Raw genomic sequence first — 18,539 nt, forward strand, 5'->3', positions numbered from 1 at the left:
TGCAAGGGTCTAAGTCAGGGGTCTCAAACTCAATTTAGTCGGGGGCCACTGGACAAATGTTTTAGTCCCGTGCGGGCTGCTACTATATACAGTACCAGTTTTTATGTATGCACATGTTACAAGCGGCAACTGTCACCGATTCAAATTAATGTTCGGGTGAAATCCGCTGCATGTAAACGCCTGCACACCGCATGTAATCATATGTGAAAGGATTTCATGCAGTTAGGAATCAATCACTATCCCTGGATACACAACGGTGTATCCAGGATAGTGATTGTTTTTGTAACTGCATGTAATCCTTTCACATATGATTACATGCGGTGTGCAGGCGTTTACATGCAGCGGCTGTCACCTGATCATGTTGAACTTACAGTATACACAGTATACAGTATGAACTCACTGTTGAACTTACAGTATACACAGTATAAACACAGTGGTTTCACCACAGCTGAAGGGACAGAGTTTGCCTACCCCTGCCCTAAGTCAATTGGAAATTACGTTTTGTGAGACTAATGAATCATCATTTTAAAGCATGGCTTAATGGAATTTACATTTATAGGATCTGAAGAAACTAATACCAATGAGCAGAGCTTGTGATAGCACCTAGTGTGAATGCATTGTTCTTTAATCCATATTACAAAACATGGCACAACACTTGTGCAGATTAACGAGCTTAGCAGTACAACAGCCCACAACAGCAAGTTGGAAAAATAGTTCTGTTAATGTGTATAAATAATGCATATGCATACATTTCTCTTGTCATTTTGCTGTGTTTATCTGTTAGTTGTCATGTATATTGCAGTATGTCACCTTATCTTCCTTTGGTCAAGTTATGATTTAGTCAGTCTGCAAGTTTAACTGAACTTCTGCAACAATCACTCACACATAAAGGCTTATTGCAATTGTATAGTTAATGACACATTTTATTTACTTACTGACATATTTTACAGTGAATTCTGAGATTTGGGCAAAAGAGGGAAGGTGAAGGTCAGTATCGGGCAGGTAGAGCAAAAGACAGAGGCACCATTATGAAAGTCCAGCTTGGGACCTATGACCTCATGAATACCCAGCTTCATGTGCTACATATGGGACACACAAACTTAGCTGGGCACAGAGGGCTTACACTTAACATACAAGGGTCATAGGCAAAGGGGTGGACGGTGAAAATTAGAGGGAATTCAGTAAGACCTGCAGCACCTCTCCATGCACATCATACAAGGTCTTGTAGAATACACAATCCTATAAAGCCACTAGAGCTTACAGCTTAAAACAAATGGACGTCAAGGAAAATATTACCTACATAGCACATCTTCAGCACTTCTTGCACTCTTCTTATAGGGTTCAAATGACTATAGCTGTAATGTCGTTTTTACTTACTGGAGCATTAAAACCTCTCTAGGAGACTGCTAACATATGATTCTAATGGACCAATAATTTAATCACCGATATTTGTTGATGGGAACGGAAATAATTTTGCCATGATCCAGTTCACCAATGATTACTAAGCAATCTTACATGCCATTAAATACAAGAAACAAAGATTTTAGGTTTAATATTCTGCACTTTCAATTGTGGCATCTGTAACGATACTTAAATGGGATCTGGGAACAACTATACTCTTACACAGGGTCTGCATTTGTTTATATGGCACCCTGTTCAACAATTTTAGTGTAGTGCCTACCCCCAGCCAAAGAAAAATAGAAATCTTGCTCACATCTTTTTGTATCCACTGACATTGTCAAAACATGGACTAATGCACAGAACAACTTCCTGGCCTGCCATATCATTATTACATTTTACATCTGTTACCGGGGTAATACAATGCTGCCATATGGATGCAGGGGTACAACAAATCCATGATACAGGATAGGTAAGAACTGAGTTGCCAGTGCCTGAGATGCACCTGTTCCCTCTCTTCTCATAATTTCCTTATACTTTCTGCTCTGTAAAAGCCACTTTAAAAAGACCTTGGTGTTAAGTTGGCTCTTCTAAAGCAGTGAGGATAGGGGTAGAAAAAAACTGCTTATATATATTAAAAGTAATTTTAATAAATGTTCAATAGAGGTGAAAATCCAGCTGATGGTACCCCTCAGGATAAACCCTGTGCAACTATATAGGTAGCCCATTTAGCTAACACCGGCTATACTCTTACATATTACACAATGCTTCCTACGGCTGGGCTAAATAGGGTCCTGACCTTAACACTTTTTTCTGTTGCTTCCTATAATGAAAATTACCATAAAATACCATCACATTATAATTCTTAATTACTTTTTTTGAACAAGTATGAGTCATCTTCACATAATTATCTAGTTCCTGCTCAACCTCTCTTACACTGACCGAAAATATCCCTGACATATTTTCATTTCAGTAGTTCTGTATTATCCACATCACATTCAATTTATGTATGCTTTTTTTTATCTCTCTTGAAACTCAGGCTTGAGCAATAATAAGGCTTAGCATTGGGAGGAGAGCAAATTGGAGGCATTTGAAAGTGTTTGCTGAAAGTCTTCTTTGTAAAAATTGGCAGTAGCTTTCTTAATATATAGAGAGAGCTGCAGATTCTTCATAGATAAATACAGTGGATGGCAACAGGAGAAAATGTTGAACTGTTTCTGCCATTACAGCATGTATAGCTGAGAAGAAAAACAAGCACCCCTCTCATACACATTGGAGTGACATAGAAGAAAGCCTCATTCACCATCTCTAAAAGCTTTACGTTGGAAACAAGTGTGGCTTGAGTCACTCAAATTATTGGGTTATATATTGTAGAGTCCTTCCAGGTTTTAGAGAAAGCAATGTTCATGGCAGACTGGATACCATATTCTGAGTCTTGAAATTGTGAAGAGGATTCCCTCGAAGGCTGCAGCAGACAGAGAGAACCCATTATGGAACTGAGAAAAAGGCTATGGGGTTGCAGTTCTCCATGCTGACATAGGAGCGCCATTCTCAGGCTTTAAGGGGTATGTAAAGTAGAGGAGGAAAGGCATAACCCTCCCCTACGTTCTCCTGCTTACATCACACTACAACACTTGCACCTTTGTTTCTTCATGCTTAGGTCCTGCTCTCCACTCGTGGGTGCTACTGTGTCATTGGTCTCTGGCTTCTCACTCTTCTTGGGAGTATCTACAGGAGCACCATTCGGAGGATGCTCTGCCTTTTCTTGCAGGTCTCCATCAACAGCTGGCTGGGCATCTCCATCACCAATGATGACCAGTTCAGCAGTGATAGCCTCTTCCACACCCAGAACTTTCTTTGTCTCATTCTCATCCTCTACATTCTGATAGCCCATGAAAATCATGGTTACTGGTTGTTCTGGGCCTGGTGAAGTCTTAGGAGGCCGAGCCTGCACACCGGGAATCTCCTTGCGGGGAGATGCTTTTTTGACCTGAGTCTTCTCATCTGAGGTTAAAGAAATCTCACTGAGTGTTGCTTCCTCTGCCTTTGTGATCAGTTCTTCCACCTCTGTGGAACTCAGCTGGTGAACTGTATCATTTGGAACTGCCACCTCAGATCTCACTGCATGCACAACTGAAGGGAGATAAAAGAGCGTGAGAGAAATGCAAAACACATGAAAACAACAGTGATTAAATGGGATATATGCAAATGTTTGAAAATAGTATAAAGTGTGCACTCTGTAAATGCAGTAAACTTGAACATATTTTGTAATATGTGGAAAAACAGCATGCAAAATTACCTTAATAAGACCAGTACTGACTCAGGTAAATCCACTTTCTTGCAGAGCTACACCTGCCACTGGAATCTACGCAGCCAACATTTTTGGGTATATCAAATGCTGTGTCTCCCTGCCCCGACTGTTATGTCACTAGTGTGTCCCTGCAGCTCTAAAGAGACTCACTAGTGACATAGCCGCCGGCAGGTGGAACCACAAGGTGCAGCGAGAAAACACAAGTATCTGACACACCCGGAAGTATGGGATGCTGAAGATTCTACTGATAGATCTACAATAGCTCTGCAAGAAAGTTAAGACTGGATTCACTAGAGCAGAATTTGGTAATATTGTCACTTTATTTACTTTTAGAAACTTTTTTTTTTAAATTAATTAATTTTCAGTGACAGAGTAATTTTAAAAAGTAAGATATTGCCCAAGTACAATAACCCATATAATCAATCAACTATCATCTTTCCTTTTCTAAATGCTGTAAATACATAGAAAATATGAAAACTGATGGGTCACTATATAAATGATGGGTTACTGCACTCAGCACATCATCAGTGTTCTTTCAAATGTAAAATAAAAGACCAACAGTGTATGTATGTATGTATCCATGTGTGTATGTAAAAAGCCTACCAAAATGCTTGAAAATATGTCTATATACACTGGGGGGGAATAAAAAAAAAAGTGTCAGAGACAAACTTTGTCTCAGCCAATTAACTTTTACATTTTTATTTTCTTAGCTTTTCTAAGCGAATTCCCCCTGTGTATATATGTGTACAGAAAGACAACAATAATTTATATTTCTTAATAGCATAATGAGATCATGGAAAAGTAGTCATAGAATAAAATAAAAGTAGAAAAAAAACTTTAGAATGGCTTCTCCATCCACTTTAAATCCCGGATCATCTGCAGTTGTTGCAAACTAGTAGAGGCTTCCGGAATGAGAAAGAAGAATGACTTCAAATGACAGTTTGCTATATACCTGTACCTGGAATTACCATTGTGTCTGACGAGGATAAAACCCGTCTTTTTAAAGAACCCTACCTTTCTGTTCATCTTCATACACCTTGACCCCCTGCAGGGGGTGCTCTTTGGGGAGCACAGTGTTGCTAGAGAGGACCTTAGTCTCCCCTGTGATTCTGTCCTTCTCTACTGTTATCTGCACAGAGTACATGGCTGGGACACAAACAGGACAGCAACATTAAATCTTACAACACCCCTGAAACCCTCCCACCATCCTTCCGAGGGGCAGCAAGCAGATAAACACAGAAGCAGAACGCGGGCTCTGAGTGAAAGTAGCGAAGCAGAAAGGCAGCAGATGATGTGTCCATTTCCTTGATTTGCTATATCCCCTGCACAGGATCCTGATCATGCTGTAAGGACGACAGGGCTAGCAACAGCAAGCTGTGATCAGCACAGTTAGGTGCCACTACGTGGTGTAACTGCATTCCTATTGTCATTACCGTATGTTAACATGTTGCGACATTATGCCACTGCTTTCAGAGTGACTAGAATTCATTTAAAAGGAGAACAGATCAAGCATACCGAACTGTATAAGGTAAAATAGTTTTCACTTTAAATGATTGACTTTGGCATATTCTTTGTTTTGTTATAGTGCTCCATTTGTGAATGTTGCCATAGACTGCCAACTGAAAGGTTGCCATGACAGAAACTGCAGCAGTGACAAAATGTTTAAATTTTAGTGCATAATATGCAATGAATCGCTCAGTACTGGAAGCACTAGTTACTCATCTAGTAATAAAAATTCATAGCAAGTATAGTGAAAAGGTTAAAATGTAAAGAGTACCTGCCACTTGCCCATAATAGCACAATAACAATCATAGTAATCTTTCTGGCAGCCAGAATATTGATGATATTGTGAATATTCTACACACTGACAGGAGTATGCTCACTGCACTCTTGAGAAACATCAGCAAAATTATAACTATAGGAGAAAACTGTCTGAAAACCACTGAAATGTTTCTGGTACCAAAGGATTTACACCTCTGACCAAAGGTGTCTTAAGCCGGGTATACACATGACAACTATTGGATAGTTCCTGATGAACCGGACGCAATTCGCACAGTGGGTGCCCCTGTTGGCACCCTTCGGCCCGGAATTCATTGATCAGCTGATCGAAGGAGCTGGTTGCAAAATTCTCGGCCGAACAGAGGTAGTAGTCAATCAGCTAGCTCAGTTCAGGTATTCTAACTGGCCAGCAGCGCTGTCAGAATACAATAGAAACAGCAGGGGATTCCACAATCAACAGTCATATGATGGAGGAATCTGTTCTATTTTTTTCGTTCAAACTGCGGGTTGTACAGAAAAAAATGGACACGTCTATACCTGGCTTAAGGGTAGCCATGAATAGGAGCAATAGGTATTTGGGTAAATGTCTATCCTCTCCTGTGCTACTGGGACCAACTGCTACCTTCTCTGCAATCCAACCAAAGCTAAATCTTTATTTCCTCCATAGGAAAGGAACAATCTGTGCCTGCTAACAAACTGATTTTCCAACATCTTTATGGTAACAGCCTGATCTTCATAAGCAATGTTGGAATATTCTGCCTTGCTTTCAAAGGTCAGGCTGCCAAGTTTATCTGTTTAAGGGGTAATCAAAACTTTCATGACCAGATCTCTGGCATGCGCAGCAATGTCTGATCATCAATAGACTTTTATGTGTGTACATGCATTCTGACTGGTTAGGAGTATGCATGTGCTTGCGTTTTTGCACGTGGGGAGAGGGGCTTTGAATTTTTTATATTTTATTATAGTTTACTGTTTTCCATTTACTACTATCACAAGGGGTTTATTAAACCTCTGATGTCTCCACTGCCACCAATCCAAACAGACGGAGAGTCCTCTTTCTACTGCTTATATGGTCTCTACCAGTGGGATTTGACAGCTCTGAAGTCACAAGTGCTTAATGCTAAGCACTTCTTGGTTTAGTCTCAACAGAGAAGAATGAGGAGGAGATCTTCACTGTTTAGCATTCTGAAAAAGCCCAGCCATCGTGAAGCTTTCTGCACTTGTGTTAGGATCCAGAGCGCCTCCAGTACTTAGCCATCACCTGGTGCTTCCTGGGAGGATATTTAAACCCTCCCTGCAGTCAGGACGATGGCTCAGTATCGTTTCCTGTTTCCTGAAACTTGAACCCTGAGTCCCCAGTTCCGGTGAACCCTGCTTTCCGTCCAGAGTCCTGTTACCAGTCCTGTACCCTGCTTGTGTCCCGAGCCCGGTTACCCATTTGCAGGCCTAGATACCTCTTGTTGCCATTACCTGCCTTTCCTCCTGTTGCCATTACCTGCTTGTCCTCCTGTTGCCATTACCTGCTAGTAATCTGGTTGATGTTACTTATTTATGTTTGCTTTTGGGTGTTGTTTATATATACAGTTTAATCAACAGCAAAGTAAACAACACCCAAAAGCAAACATAAATAAGTAACATCAACCAGACTACTAGCAGGTAATGGCAACAGGAGGACAAGCAGGTAATGGCAACAGGAGGAAAGGCAGGTAATGGCAACAAGAGGACAAGCAGGTAATGGCAACAAGAGGAAAGGCAGGTAATGGCAACAAGAGGTATCTAGGCCTGCAAATGGGTAACCGGGCTCGGGACACAAACAGGGTACAGGACGAAAAGCAGGGTTCACCGGAACTGGGGGTTCAAGTTTCAGGAAACAGGAAACGATACTGAGCCATCATCCTGACTGCAGGGAGGGTTTAAATATCCTCCCAGGAAGCACCAGGTGATGGCTAAGTACTGGCAGCTGGGAAACACCCGCAGGTGAGCACTGGAGCTGCAGGTCTCAGCTCCTGCGCCACCTAGAGGCGCTCTGGATCCTAACAAGTTGTCCCAGGCTCATGTGGAAAGGCAGGCGAGCCCCAGAACGGAGGTGCAGTGGACCACAAAACTCTGCAGGCAGCATGTATCATCATGGCTGCATTGTTAAGAGGGTGGCAGTGAACAAGTTAACCAGAGCCATTCAGATAATTTACTACTGGAGATGAGAGCAATCCCCAGAGTATGCTGCAGTTGCAAACATTGGACTTAGGTAAATGTCCCTCTAGCACAGGGAACTTCCCGGAAAGATGTTTACTTACAGATTGCAGATGGGAAGGAATTTAAAATTCCTTCTCTATAAAAAATGCAAGAGTACACAATAATGAAATGATGACTGTTTAACTGAAAAACTGTTTGACTGCTGGAACATCCAACTGCCTTTTGATGTTTTAGTGAACAAGTAAAAAGTCAAGCAAGAGCTGCGCACACTCCCACTCCGCCACATAACAAGGTTCGGACCAGGCAGTTGGTCACTCAGGTGCCAAGTGCTGCATGGTGGGGAGACGGAGGGAATTTCACATGTTCCCCATACCCAGATGTACTAAAGAATTCTTGGGAAGCCCAGCAGAAGATAGCGGCAGCTCAGGAGTGAGCAGAGGGCAAGCAGATGCTACCTTTGGTCCACAGGGAACTGGTTCACTTTAATAATGTACCATATACTGCTATTTATCTGAGCAGCAATGGCTAAAACTAGAATGGAAAATTCGGTTGCAAATTCACGACACCTCTCATTAAATGCTACCATTGCAATATCACTACTATTGTGTCCAGTTAGACAACTGGACCAGGCATCAAACATCTGGATTGCCACAATAATGTATCGCTAGATAAGGCTGCCCAGCAGTTTAATTAAACGGCGAGACGCCTGGCCCACTTTATAGCTACGGTACTTATTTTACACTTAAAAGTATAAAACTGTTATGCAACTTTTATTCTCTACTAAAGTATATGTGGTAGTAACTACCTATAGCGATTCATATTTTGCATTAAATGCATCAACAACAGAAATTTCAAAATGGCACGACAGGTACACTTTATGCTATGTTAGTTAGCAATGAATTGCCATCATATTCAAATATTTTAGCATATGCAAATATTGCTTTCAGTTTGTGGCAGTGCAGCCTTGCGATGTATCATTGCTACTGCTAGGCAGCGGCATGTTCAATCTTATGATATAAGCCAACTACAAAGCACAGTAACCATTAGCAAGCAATCAAAATCCTTTCACTGACCAGTTTACAGTACACTCATTTCTGATTGGTTGCTCTATAGTACTGCATAGCATTACTGCTTACACTGTCTTTATGAATACACCAGCACAGGTGCTAAACACTTTACTAGGTCAGTAATAACAAGTAGAGCTCAGCCATGCCTTTTTCCTGGGTGATGTGGAAGCCAAGGGGTGCCCAGCACAGGAGAAGGTGCCAAAAGGTGCTGTGAACCCCGGAAGATACTCACCTGCTCTCATCATATCTGGACTATCTGTCTTCTTTGCTGGGGACTGCGAAACATTCTGATCTGTGGACACAGAACATTAAAACTGCTTAACATGAACAGTTGGAAAAGTAGTAAATTAATTCATACAATTGTTTCCCCCTGATGTATACATCTTATTATGTGCCATAAAAAAAAGCAAACTGAACTTACCCCTGGCAGCATTCACTATGGCCTGAAATGAAAAAAAAAAGGATGATTTTTTTTATTCCTGTATGTTTATCAGAAAAGTAAGTGCACATTAGGGAAAGAAATCAGAAAAAATGAAACCATCAATATAATTTTGCAAAATTCTAATTCTAAGAAAGAACTCCTGGATAAAATTCTAATCCTGTAAATCCAAATAGGTAATGTCCTTCCTGTTTCACAGCCATTTGATAGCCGTAGCTGGGAATAATAAGGACAGTTGAGACCGGGTATCGGTTCATGCTGTTTAGTTGGCTTCTTTAGAGTCTAAATACAATTATTATTATTATTTTACAGGATTTATACAGCGCCAACAGCATATGGGCAGACAGTACAGTTACAATACAATACCATACAAAAGGAGTAATAGGACCCTGTTCGTGAGAGCTTACAATCTACAAGGGGCAGGTTATCACCGGGCATATCCCCTTTCTACAACATATGGGGACAGTCTGCAAATGGATGTCGCCCTATCTATTTATAGGCATCATCCAGGTTGTGCAGACTGCTGGCCCGTCCCAGCTGCACATGACGCGCGCCATTAGCGGCAAACGGCGTGGTTTGGTGCGGCGGGAATATAGCAGGGAGAGAGAGGGGAGATGTGGGCTGCTCGGATTGGGGGGCTGTCTTTCGCTAGATGAGGAGTGATACTACATTGAGTAGGTATATATTCCCAACATTTCAGTATGGATTTGGATTAGATGATATTATTCAGCAGCTCTATTTTTGATGTATAGTGAACTTGTGTATATGTATCTATGGGATTGAAATGGATATAGTATTTGATCAAACACTTTTAAAGCCCCATTTGTCTATTTTGTTTTTGTATTTTGTATACCTAGGGGTTTGGTGTCCTTGTTCGTGTGGTGATTCGCAATTTTGTGTACAAGGAGGGACATGTGATAAAGAAGGTAATAACTGTGAGGGATGAGCTGACTGAAGGAGTGCACCTTTTAAGAGGTGGAATAGGCTTCCCTGAAGAGGTGAGTTTTCAGGGATCGCCTATATGCAGAGTAGGAGATAGCCGGATAGGTTGTGGTAGGGAGTTCCAGAGTACTAGTCAGTACCTGATGTGGTAGGTCACAGCAAAGGGCAATGGGACATCTGAGTTTTTTGAGTGATAGAGTTGATCCATGAATCTGAGTTATGAGTAAAATTGCACCATATTTAATTACTATTTGTAACCTTACTAATGCATTTCCTGGTTTAAATTAATGGAAAGAAAGTGTTATTGTAATGTACTGGGACTAACATTTTGTGTTCAAAGTGATGGCCTCTCACTTGTTCTGCCTGATGAAGGGGATCCTGTGTGCCCCCGAAACGTTGCAATAAGTGTATTGTTGCATGATGCGTCAATAAAATAAGTTTTTCTACTTTGGAGTGCCGGTGTCCATAACTCTTTATACTTTGCCTGGACGGTGGCCATCCGTCGACTACTGATGCACCCAACCCATTCATCAAGGATTTAGCGGTAAGGAGTGCAATGGGTACACTGACTATCAAAGTGATGGCCTGGCACCTAGAGATGTGGCAAAAACAAGATCTTGCAAGAGACTCACCCATACAAGTCATGGATAGTGAATTCTGATATTTAAAAGGTATCTAGGGTCAAAAACTAAATATAAATTTGTATTTTTATATTAAATACCCATAAGTTTTATCCCACTCCTAATAATCATATCCATCTTGAAGTTTGTAAACGTACTCATTGAAGATGCCCATAGGATGTACTTCCTGAATGCATTGACACAATTTCACTCAGCCCTGTGAATATGTACTTCCTTGTGTCACAACTTTCACACAGCTTGCCTTCTAAACCACAACTCAACATCTGAACAATGCAACATTATCATTGCTTTCTAGAAGCAATGCATGATGGGATATGTAGTATCGATATCTGTAAAAAATAAATCAAGGCAACTGGACCTTGTTTCTTAATTTGTGCCCCCTTTTTTGTGTTATGGAATACTACTTGATTGCTGTTACTAGAAAACTAAAAAATCAGTGACAAATCTTTTAAAAACTTTTTAAGGGCCATGTCAAAGGTCCTAGGGCTTGTGTGGATGAGCAAATGCAGTTTGCATTTAGGCACATTCAACCTGCATTTGACATCAGTTTGAGACACCTCTGAGATAATTTACAGTTCATTAACAATTTGATTTGTAGTGGAGCTGTTTCTGACCTGCAGTTAACCTGCTTCAAACTACTTTTGCATTCTCACTAATTGTATGGATATAGAAAGAGTTCTGAGATTAACAAAAGCCCATAAACCCAGGCCCTATGTGATAATAAGGAAATCTCTTCTTTTAGAAAGTTAGTATTCTTACTAGGGATGCTCCGATACCACTTTTTTAAGACCGAGTACCGATACTTTTTTTCAAGTATTCACCGATACCAATTACCGATACTTTTTCTTACATGGACAGGTCACATTTTTTCTAAAGCAATACAAAATCATGATTTTAGGTCAGTTTCCTAATATTATGAAGAACATGAAATGAACATGAAATTAATATTTATCATGCCATTGCCAACTAAGGCTTGTATCCCCATAGTGGGGAAAATAGATGAGCACATGTCTGGACTCCAGACCAGAACACTGTATAGTGTGGCACAGCTATATCCAATTCTGCATACCTGGCTTTATATTATAAGAACTTTATAATATAAAGCTAGGTATGCAATTGGATATAGCTGTGCCACACTATACAATAATACAGTGTTCTGGAGTCTGGACATGTGCTCATCTATTTTCCACACTATGGGGATACAAGCCTTAGTTAGCAATGTCATGATCTAAATATTCAGTTCATTTCATTATTCAATGTCTTTTTTTTTTACATTATACATTTATAATATAAAAAAAAAGACATTGAATAATGAAATTAACTGAATATTTAGATCATGCCATTGCTAACTAAGGCTTGTATCCCCATAGTGTGGAAAATAGATGAGCACATGTCCAGACTGCAGACCAATTTATTTAATGTCTTTTTAAAAAATAATATATGCCGTTAAACAGCATTTTTGTGCCCAGCCCCATGCGGTGCTGCAGTACTAACCTGCTGTGTCATCTTCTCCGTCTGCTTCAGCCACTCCATGTCACAGCCTAGTCATCGCATGATTTTCGGCAGGTTTTCCAGCGTGCTCGGAAGACGAAAGTTTGGCCGATTGGATAATGACAGTCACCTGACTGGTGAGGAAGCCTGTCAATCATCCAATCGGCCAATCAGCGGGAGAAGAGGTCAGAATGGAGCAGATGACTGAGGACTTGGAGGAGGAGTTCGCGGCCATTTTGTTTAATTGAAGACGCTATGGAGGTCCTGTGTGCGGCGTTTTCGGGTCCTTGAAGATGGCGGACGCGGCACAGGTACTCGTCTTTTGTATCGGAGTATTTGCAGGAGTACTCATACAAATACTCGGTATCGCCGCCGATACCGATGCTTGTATCGGTATCGGAGCATCCCAAATTATTACAATATCATAAACTCAAGTAGGATCAAGTTCACCCTCCTAAAGAAGCCTGCACAGAATCCAAACTCAAACTACAGGCAGCTGATAATGTAGCTGTTTTATTTTTGGTGCATACATTCAATTAGGAATACAGATGCTGCTCCTTTGGTGGAAATAGAAAGATTGTTTAGGAGGTGATAATGAAGACAGTCCCTCCCACTAAAATGTCAACTTGAGAATCGGCATGGTAAGGCTGGACAGGTTTTCTTTTCTGAACAAAACTGAAGCCATTGCATAACAGCTGAGAGTACATTTTGATTTACATCTGCACTTACATATTTTCTAAAGGTGCCCATAAAAAGGTGCCCAGGGGTGATCCCTCAATCGTACGTTAATCGGCAGGTGTATGGGCAGCGTGCGACCGCATCTACTGTATGGTCACACGACTTTCATCTGCCGAGCACGCTGGAAAACCTTCCGAAAATCATGCGATTTTCGGCAGGTTGGTAGCTGCTCAGAAGACGAAAGCCACACGGGCCAGTGTGCGCAAGCGCACACTGCCCGCTCAGCATTGCAATCATCGGCAAGCCCTCCCCTCAGCGGGAGGGCCTGCGATGATCGCAAGTACAATCTGCCTGTCCTAGATGGGCAGGTCGTACGAAATTTTAATCACCTTACAACCATCGCACAACGAAAGTCGTGCGATGGTTGTAAGGTGTATGGCTAGCTTTATGCTGGTCGTACACTGCTAGAATTATTTTATTGTTTGACTAAGTAATCATATTTTATCAAGCCAGCAAGACCACCCACTGTAAGAATGGAGGTCGAACAGTGACTGCAACTAATCAGCTACAGTCACTGTTCATGTATTCTGACAGCTGTGATAATGCAAAAGGCCTTAGTGAAAGACCCAGCCATCCACGCAGTTTTTTTGCACTACAGCTGGCCTTACACTTATATTTCCTAACAGTTTCCTCCATCCGCACTAATCAGCGTGTATGTAGGAATCTCCCGCTGTGTCCTTTGTATCCTGACAGCAGCAAGTGTGCTGCTGTCAGAATATTCAAACAGTGACGGCAGCTAATTGGCTATTATCACTGTTCGCCCGAAGATTTTCCTTCCGGCAAGTTTCATTTTCTGGTCAAAGGGGTGCAAGGGTGCTGACCGGGGCACCCATTGTTGGAATTTCATCAGGTTCTTGAAGAATGAAATTCACACAGTGTATGGCCAGCTTGAGCCCGCACACTGAATACAATCTATTACAATCTATTAGTGTATAGCCAGTAAAGACACATTTTTCAAGTCAGTCATGTTTTACTATAAAACATAATTGTTTACCCCAATGTGTGCAATTTTCAGGCAAGTACAGTAGGTGTGTCTAGTTTGCAATGTAGAAATAGTATTACAAAGGCTTGCTGAGTAGCTGAGGTCTCACTAATTAACAAAGGGATTTATAAAAGGTTGCTAGGCCCGGCAAGCTGCAGGCGTCCATTGAAATAATAATACTGTAACCTGTCTGTGAGCAACAGGCTGTACTAGTAAGGGAAAAACACTTTTACCTAGTAATTTCTCCAATACGTGAATATAGAACTAACTTGCCTTGAAGTAAGCAATCCGCAGAAACCCCCACAATCCATGACACACACAGTACTCATGATAAAATACAGAATCTGGATTTAATTACAAAATCGTTTTAAAAAATGATCAAAGTGTGTGGGTTTCTGCAGAATGCCAACCTCAATACTGCCATGTATACCGATTATCGGGCAGTATTATAATTACTGATCAAAGGAAAGACTATGTGGGTCATTCACAAAGCTACCGAAGGCAGCCGTGTGAATAACCGACCCAAAGTGAAGTGAGCCGAATGCAGTTCGGCTATTCACTTCAGGCTTGTACGGCTGATTTCAGCCGTACACCGACTAAAATCAGCCGTACATCGGCTTGCTGCGGCTGGAAGTGCAGAAGGAGTCGGCTCGGCTATTCTGCTCCGTACCTCTGTGGTCCCGAGCAGAATAGAAAAACAGTTTTAAAAAGTAGAAAAAAAATAGAAAACGATTAGCAGGGCCAGAGGTGATATGAAAGGCGACTCTGCTGAGTTTTTATGGTACTGACAGATCAGCGTCCCCTGGTTACTGAGTAACCAGGGGACGCTGAACTGTCAGTACCATGAAAGCTCAGCAGAGTTGGCTTTCATATCACCTCCGGCTCTGCTGAGCTCTCAGTGTAATGCAGGGGGGAGAGAGCACCCCCTGAAATGATGGCAGATAGCAGAGGAAGCAATAGCTTCTTTGCTATCTGCAAGTTTTGTTTTATTTTGTATTCTGACAGTCATGGGACGCCAGGGTACGCTGATCTGTCTCTGCAGGTGGCCGGAGCCAGCCGTGAGATGACGTCTGGCTCCGCCCAGCTGTCAGTAGCAGGCTGTTGGCCGGCCAAGCTTTGGCTTTCAGTCGAGTTGAGTCGAGTCATATGTCTTCGGCTCGACTGAGCCGCTCGGCCAACTTCGGGAGCTGTACGGGCTATAGTGAATAGCCCTACAGCAGCCCTTCGGTTCTACTGAACTGAAGAGGTCCTGGGGCCGAAGCTAGCCTAAGGATCAGCTGAAGCTACGGCTAGATCCTTCGCCAGCTTTGTGAATAGACCCCATTGTGTTTGGTAAAGGCTGTTGCCCACACACTGACAAGTTGTTTTTGTTTTCTTACTTTACTATAAGCCTACTAATTACTAAGTGGATCCAAAGCTTCCTTGACCCAGCTATTCTATTTATTTACATTGAAATATTATTTGACAGTAAATGATTTTGCAGGTACACCAGACTTTAAAACCAAGGCAGAGGTCATAGCGTAACGCTGGCCATACTTTAGTAGAATTTTGTTTTAAATCGGGGCCAATCAATGAGTGTTTTGGACCAAAGAGCTGAAAAAATGGAAGGAACAGGATGGAATGTTTTTCTTGAATAAAAGAAATGTTAACAATGAATGTGGTTTTTATTCAGGAAGCTCCATTCATTCCAAAATTAAATGTTAAAGTGACACTAAACTCACTAAATTACCTTAAAATACATGAAGTACCTTAAAGTGACATTAAACCCTCAGTGTTTTTAACATAAAACAATACTGTAATGTGCGCCTTACTGTAATCCATGGTTGTTGCCCTTCTCTTTGCTGCTTCTAAATCTTTGCTGCTTTTAAATCTGTATCTGTTCTCATGCTGGGCAGAACTTCTGTTTTGCAGCAGACTGCCTTGTCTCTGGAATGGCTACATGGTGTCTGTGTGTACGTTTGCAACCTGAGCCAGCACTATAGGAAGAGGCACTCAGCTGCAAAGGGAAGTTCTCCCCAAGCATGAGAAGACATGAGGATTTAAAAGGAAGAGCAGCAAAGAGAAGGGAAACTACCATGGATTACAGTAAGGCACACATTACAGTATTGTTTTATGTTAGAAAATCTGAGGGTTTAATGTCACTTTAACTATTAACAATAATGTATCTTATTTGTGTATCACTCGGCTGTAGGTCCTCAAATCATCTCTGAATTAATTCTGACACTGTCCTTCATTCTGGAGGGTGGCTACGTTTGTTCCCCATGGTCCCTGTGTGTGTTGTAAAGTAGCCACCGCTCCAAGCTCGCTCCCATGATGGACTACAATCTCAATATATAAACTAAACATGAGAAGGAAGGAAGGAAGGACAGTGTCAAAATGAATTCAGAGATGATTTCAGGATTTACAGCTGAGTGATACACAAATAAGATACATTTTTTGTTAATAGTTAAGGTACTTAAATACATTTTAAGGTTTAACGTCTAAGCTTAGTGCCACTTTAAAAGAAAATTAAATTTCAATGGCATTATCTGTCTGACTATATATTTCTGAGATACTGATTTATTTTATGCTAAGGCTGGATTCTCACTACTTCCGTTGTGTTTAGTGTACGTTGACACGTGCTAAATGCACTTGAGTTGATGTATATTAACAGCCATTTTTTTTAACTTGTTGCGTGTTAAAGAGTTAAAAAAAAAGTGTTTTGTTGCAACGATGAGCAGGTTTTTTTTGTTCCCAGCAGGGCAAAATACATTATTTCTATTTCCTTAAAAGAGAAATAATGTAGGGAAGAGAAGTAAAGCCAATCCTTTATTGGGTCACATTAATGCTTTTACTAATGTACTCCTGTGACCTAAAGTCAGCATATAGAGGGCCACTTCTTGCTATATGCTGATAGCGCAGAGCCACGTTGGTGCCGGGAAGGATCCTGACAATATTGTCAGGTTCCGTCTAGCTGCCTGATTGACAGCTGGCTCTGCCTCTCTAGAGCCAGAGCCATCTGTCCCTCCAAAGAGCACTGGAGTAACAAAGAGGGGAGAGGGGAATCCCTGTGTGGGAAGAGTACAATCTACTAATACTTCTCTTTTATATTGGTTGCAGTGCGCTGTAATGCCTTGTGAACGCAGCATATTCCATTGGTACCCAGAGCATTGCATAGGTGTAAACTGAACCTACTAAAAGCAATGCATTTTGGCTTGTTATTGCATTGGGCCTGTGTTGAGGAATACAGCCCAACTGGCGTGAATGGGTCCTCATAGGCTAGCAACATAGCATAGCAAGAGGAGATATGATTAACAGAGTAGATATGGATATGACATTGTATATGACAAGTATATATATGTAGTCATGTTTCACAATCAAATGACAAAGGAAGTTATTTTATAATGAGTAAAAAGACAAAAGTAATATGATTTACATTATTATCTGCTGCACACATAAGTGTTATCTTAGCCAAAATTTACAATGACAATAAAGACTTATGCAATGTTAGATATCTGACCAAGTTTCAAATTCATGTTATACAGAATCCTATTACAGTTTGTACAAATGAATAACAGACTACCATACTGTACATCATACATATTTTTATTATATTCACAGAGGACTGTGCACCATATCCGTTGTACTGCGTTTTTCTGCTCACCACCCCCACAATTATTGTGTGAACAGGGCATTTGGAAAAAAGTTGTTACCTATGGGCCCTATTCTCACCATACATGTGCGGTATTGTGCAGAAAAATGCAGTTCAACGGACATGGTGTGAATAAGATCGTAATCCCATTTTAATAAATAATTCACATTTGCAAAAACCACTATCAGCCATATCTCAGATTTAAATATGCACACAATTACCTTTTGGATTTTGACCATGTCTAGGTTCTCAGGCTCGGAATTTGCTGTCCCCTCTGCTAGGCTCTCTTTGGTGGATGTGCTGGACAACCCATTTTCCAGTAACTCGATTTCTCCCTCCAGCCTGAAACAGACAAAGGGGTCTCATCAATAGAAAACTATCTATATTATTTAAATACTTAGGGGTCTATTTTTAAACAATTTGCAGAACCATTCTCCCTGTGAGTCTCTGTAAACATTTGTTGTGGGCAAATAGAGACAAAAACGAATGTTATTAGTAGGGATGCACCGATACCGTTTTTTCGGTATCGATTACCTATATTTTCTTATTGGTGCTCACTGATACCAAATACTGTTACTGGAAGTCCCATTAAGGAAGCCAGGTGGCGTGTAATGACTCGCCACCTGGCTTCCTGATTAGCCGGGAAGCTGGGCGGCATGTAAAGACTCACCACGCAGGTTCCCGATTAGCACAGAAGCCGCCTCCATGCTCCCTCGTCACCAGGTCAGGAGGCCAGGGTGCGGGTAATGATGCGCCGTCTGGCTTCCTGATTGGCCAGCTTCTCGACCAATCAGGAAGCCGGGCGAGTTATTACACGGCGAAACCTGAAGTTCAGGTATCAGGCTAGGCATCTGAGCATTTGGGCGAGTACATTGCGGTATACTGAGCCTAGGGTGATGGGAGGACGCTAGTTTGTGTCCTCCGGTT

The 18,539-nt window shown here is 41.4% G+C and overlaps 1 protein-coding gene and 1 long non-coding RNA gene across 3 annotated transcripts in view; one reads left to right on the forward strand and one right to left on the reverse strand.

Moving 5' to 3' along the window:
* Window positions 1–2,041: 2,041 nt before the first annotated feature.
* The window catches only part of PALM (paralemmin), a 78,659-nt gene continuing 62,161 nt past the window's right edge, over window positions 2,042–18,539 (reverse strand). The window contains exons 5-9 of one of the 2 annotated variants that reach the window (XM_018560584.1): window positions 17,834–17,954; window positions 9,170–9,191; window positions 8,981–9,040; window positions 4,724–4,855; window positions 2,042–3,531 (exon numbers count right to left, since the gene is read on the reverse strand). In XM_018560584.1, coding sequence (XP_018416086.1) covers window positions 3,014–3,531; window positions 4,724–4,855; window positions 8,981–9,040; window positions 9,170–9,191; window positions 17,834–17,954 — 853 coding nt within the window. In that variant the 3' untranslated portion in view covers window positions 2,042–3,013. The remainder of the gene's footprint in view (window positions 3,532–4,723; window positions 4,856–8,980; window positions 9,041–9,169; window positions 9,192–17,833; window positions 17,955–18,539) is intronic. The other variant, XM_018560583.1, reaches the window with a different exon arrangement.
* The window catches only part of LOC108790347, a 27,690-nt gene continuing 12,661 nt past the window's right edge, over window positions 3,511–18,539 (forward strand). The window contains exons 1-2 of the long non-coding RNA XR_001941446.1: window positions 3,511–3,583; window positions 4,970–4,974. This is a non-coding gene — a long non-coding RNA (uncharacterized LOC108790347). The remainder of the gene's footprint in view (window positions 3,584–4,969; window positions 4,975–18,539) is intronic.

The sequence above is a fragment of the Nanorana parkeri genome, unplaced genomic scaffold (assembly GCF_000935625.1).
Source record: "Nanorana parkeri isolate BGI_ZX_2015 unplaced genomic scaffold, ASM93562v1 scaffold466, whole genome shotgun sequence".
Lineage (NCBI taxonomy): Eukaryota > Metazoa > Chordata > Amphibia > Anura > Dicroglossidae > Nanorana > Nanorana parkeri.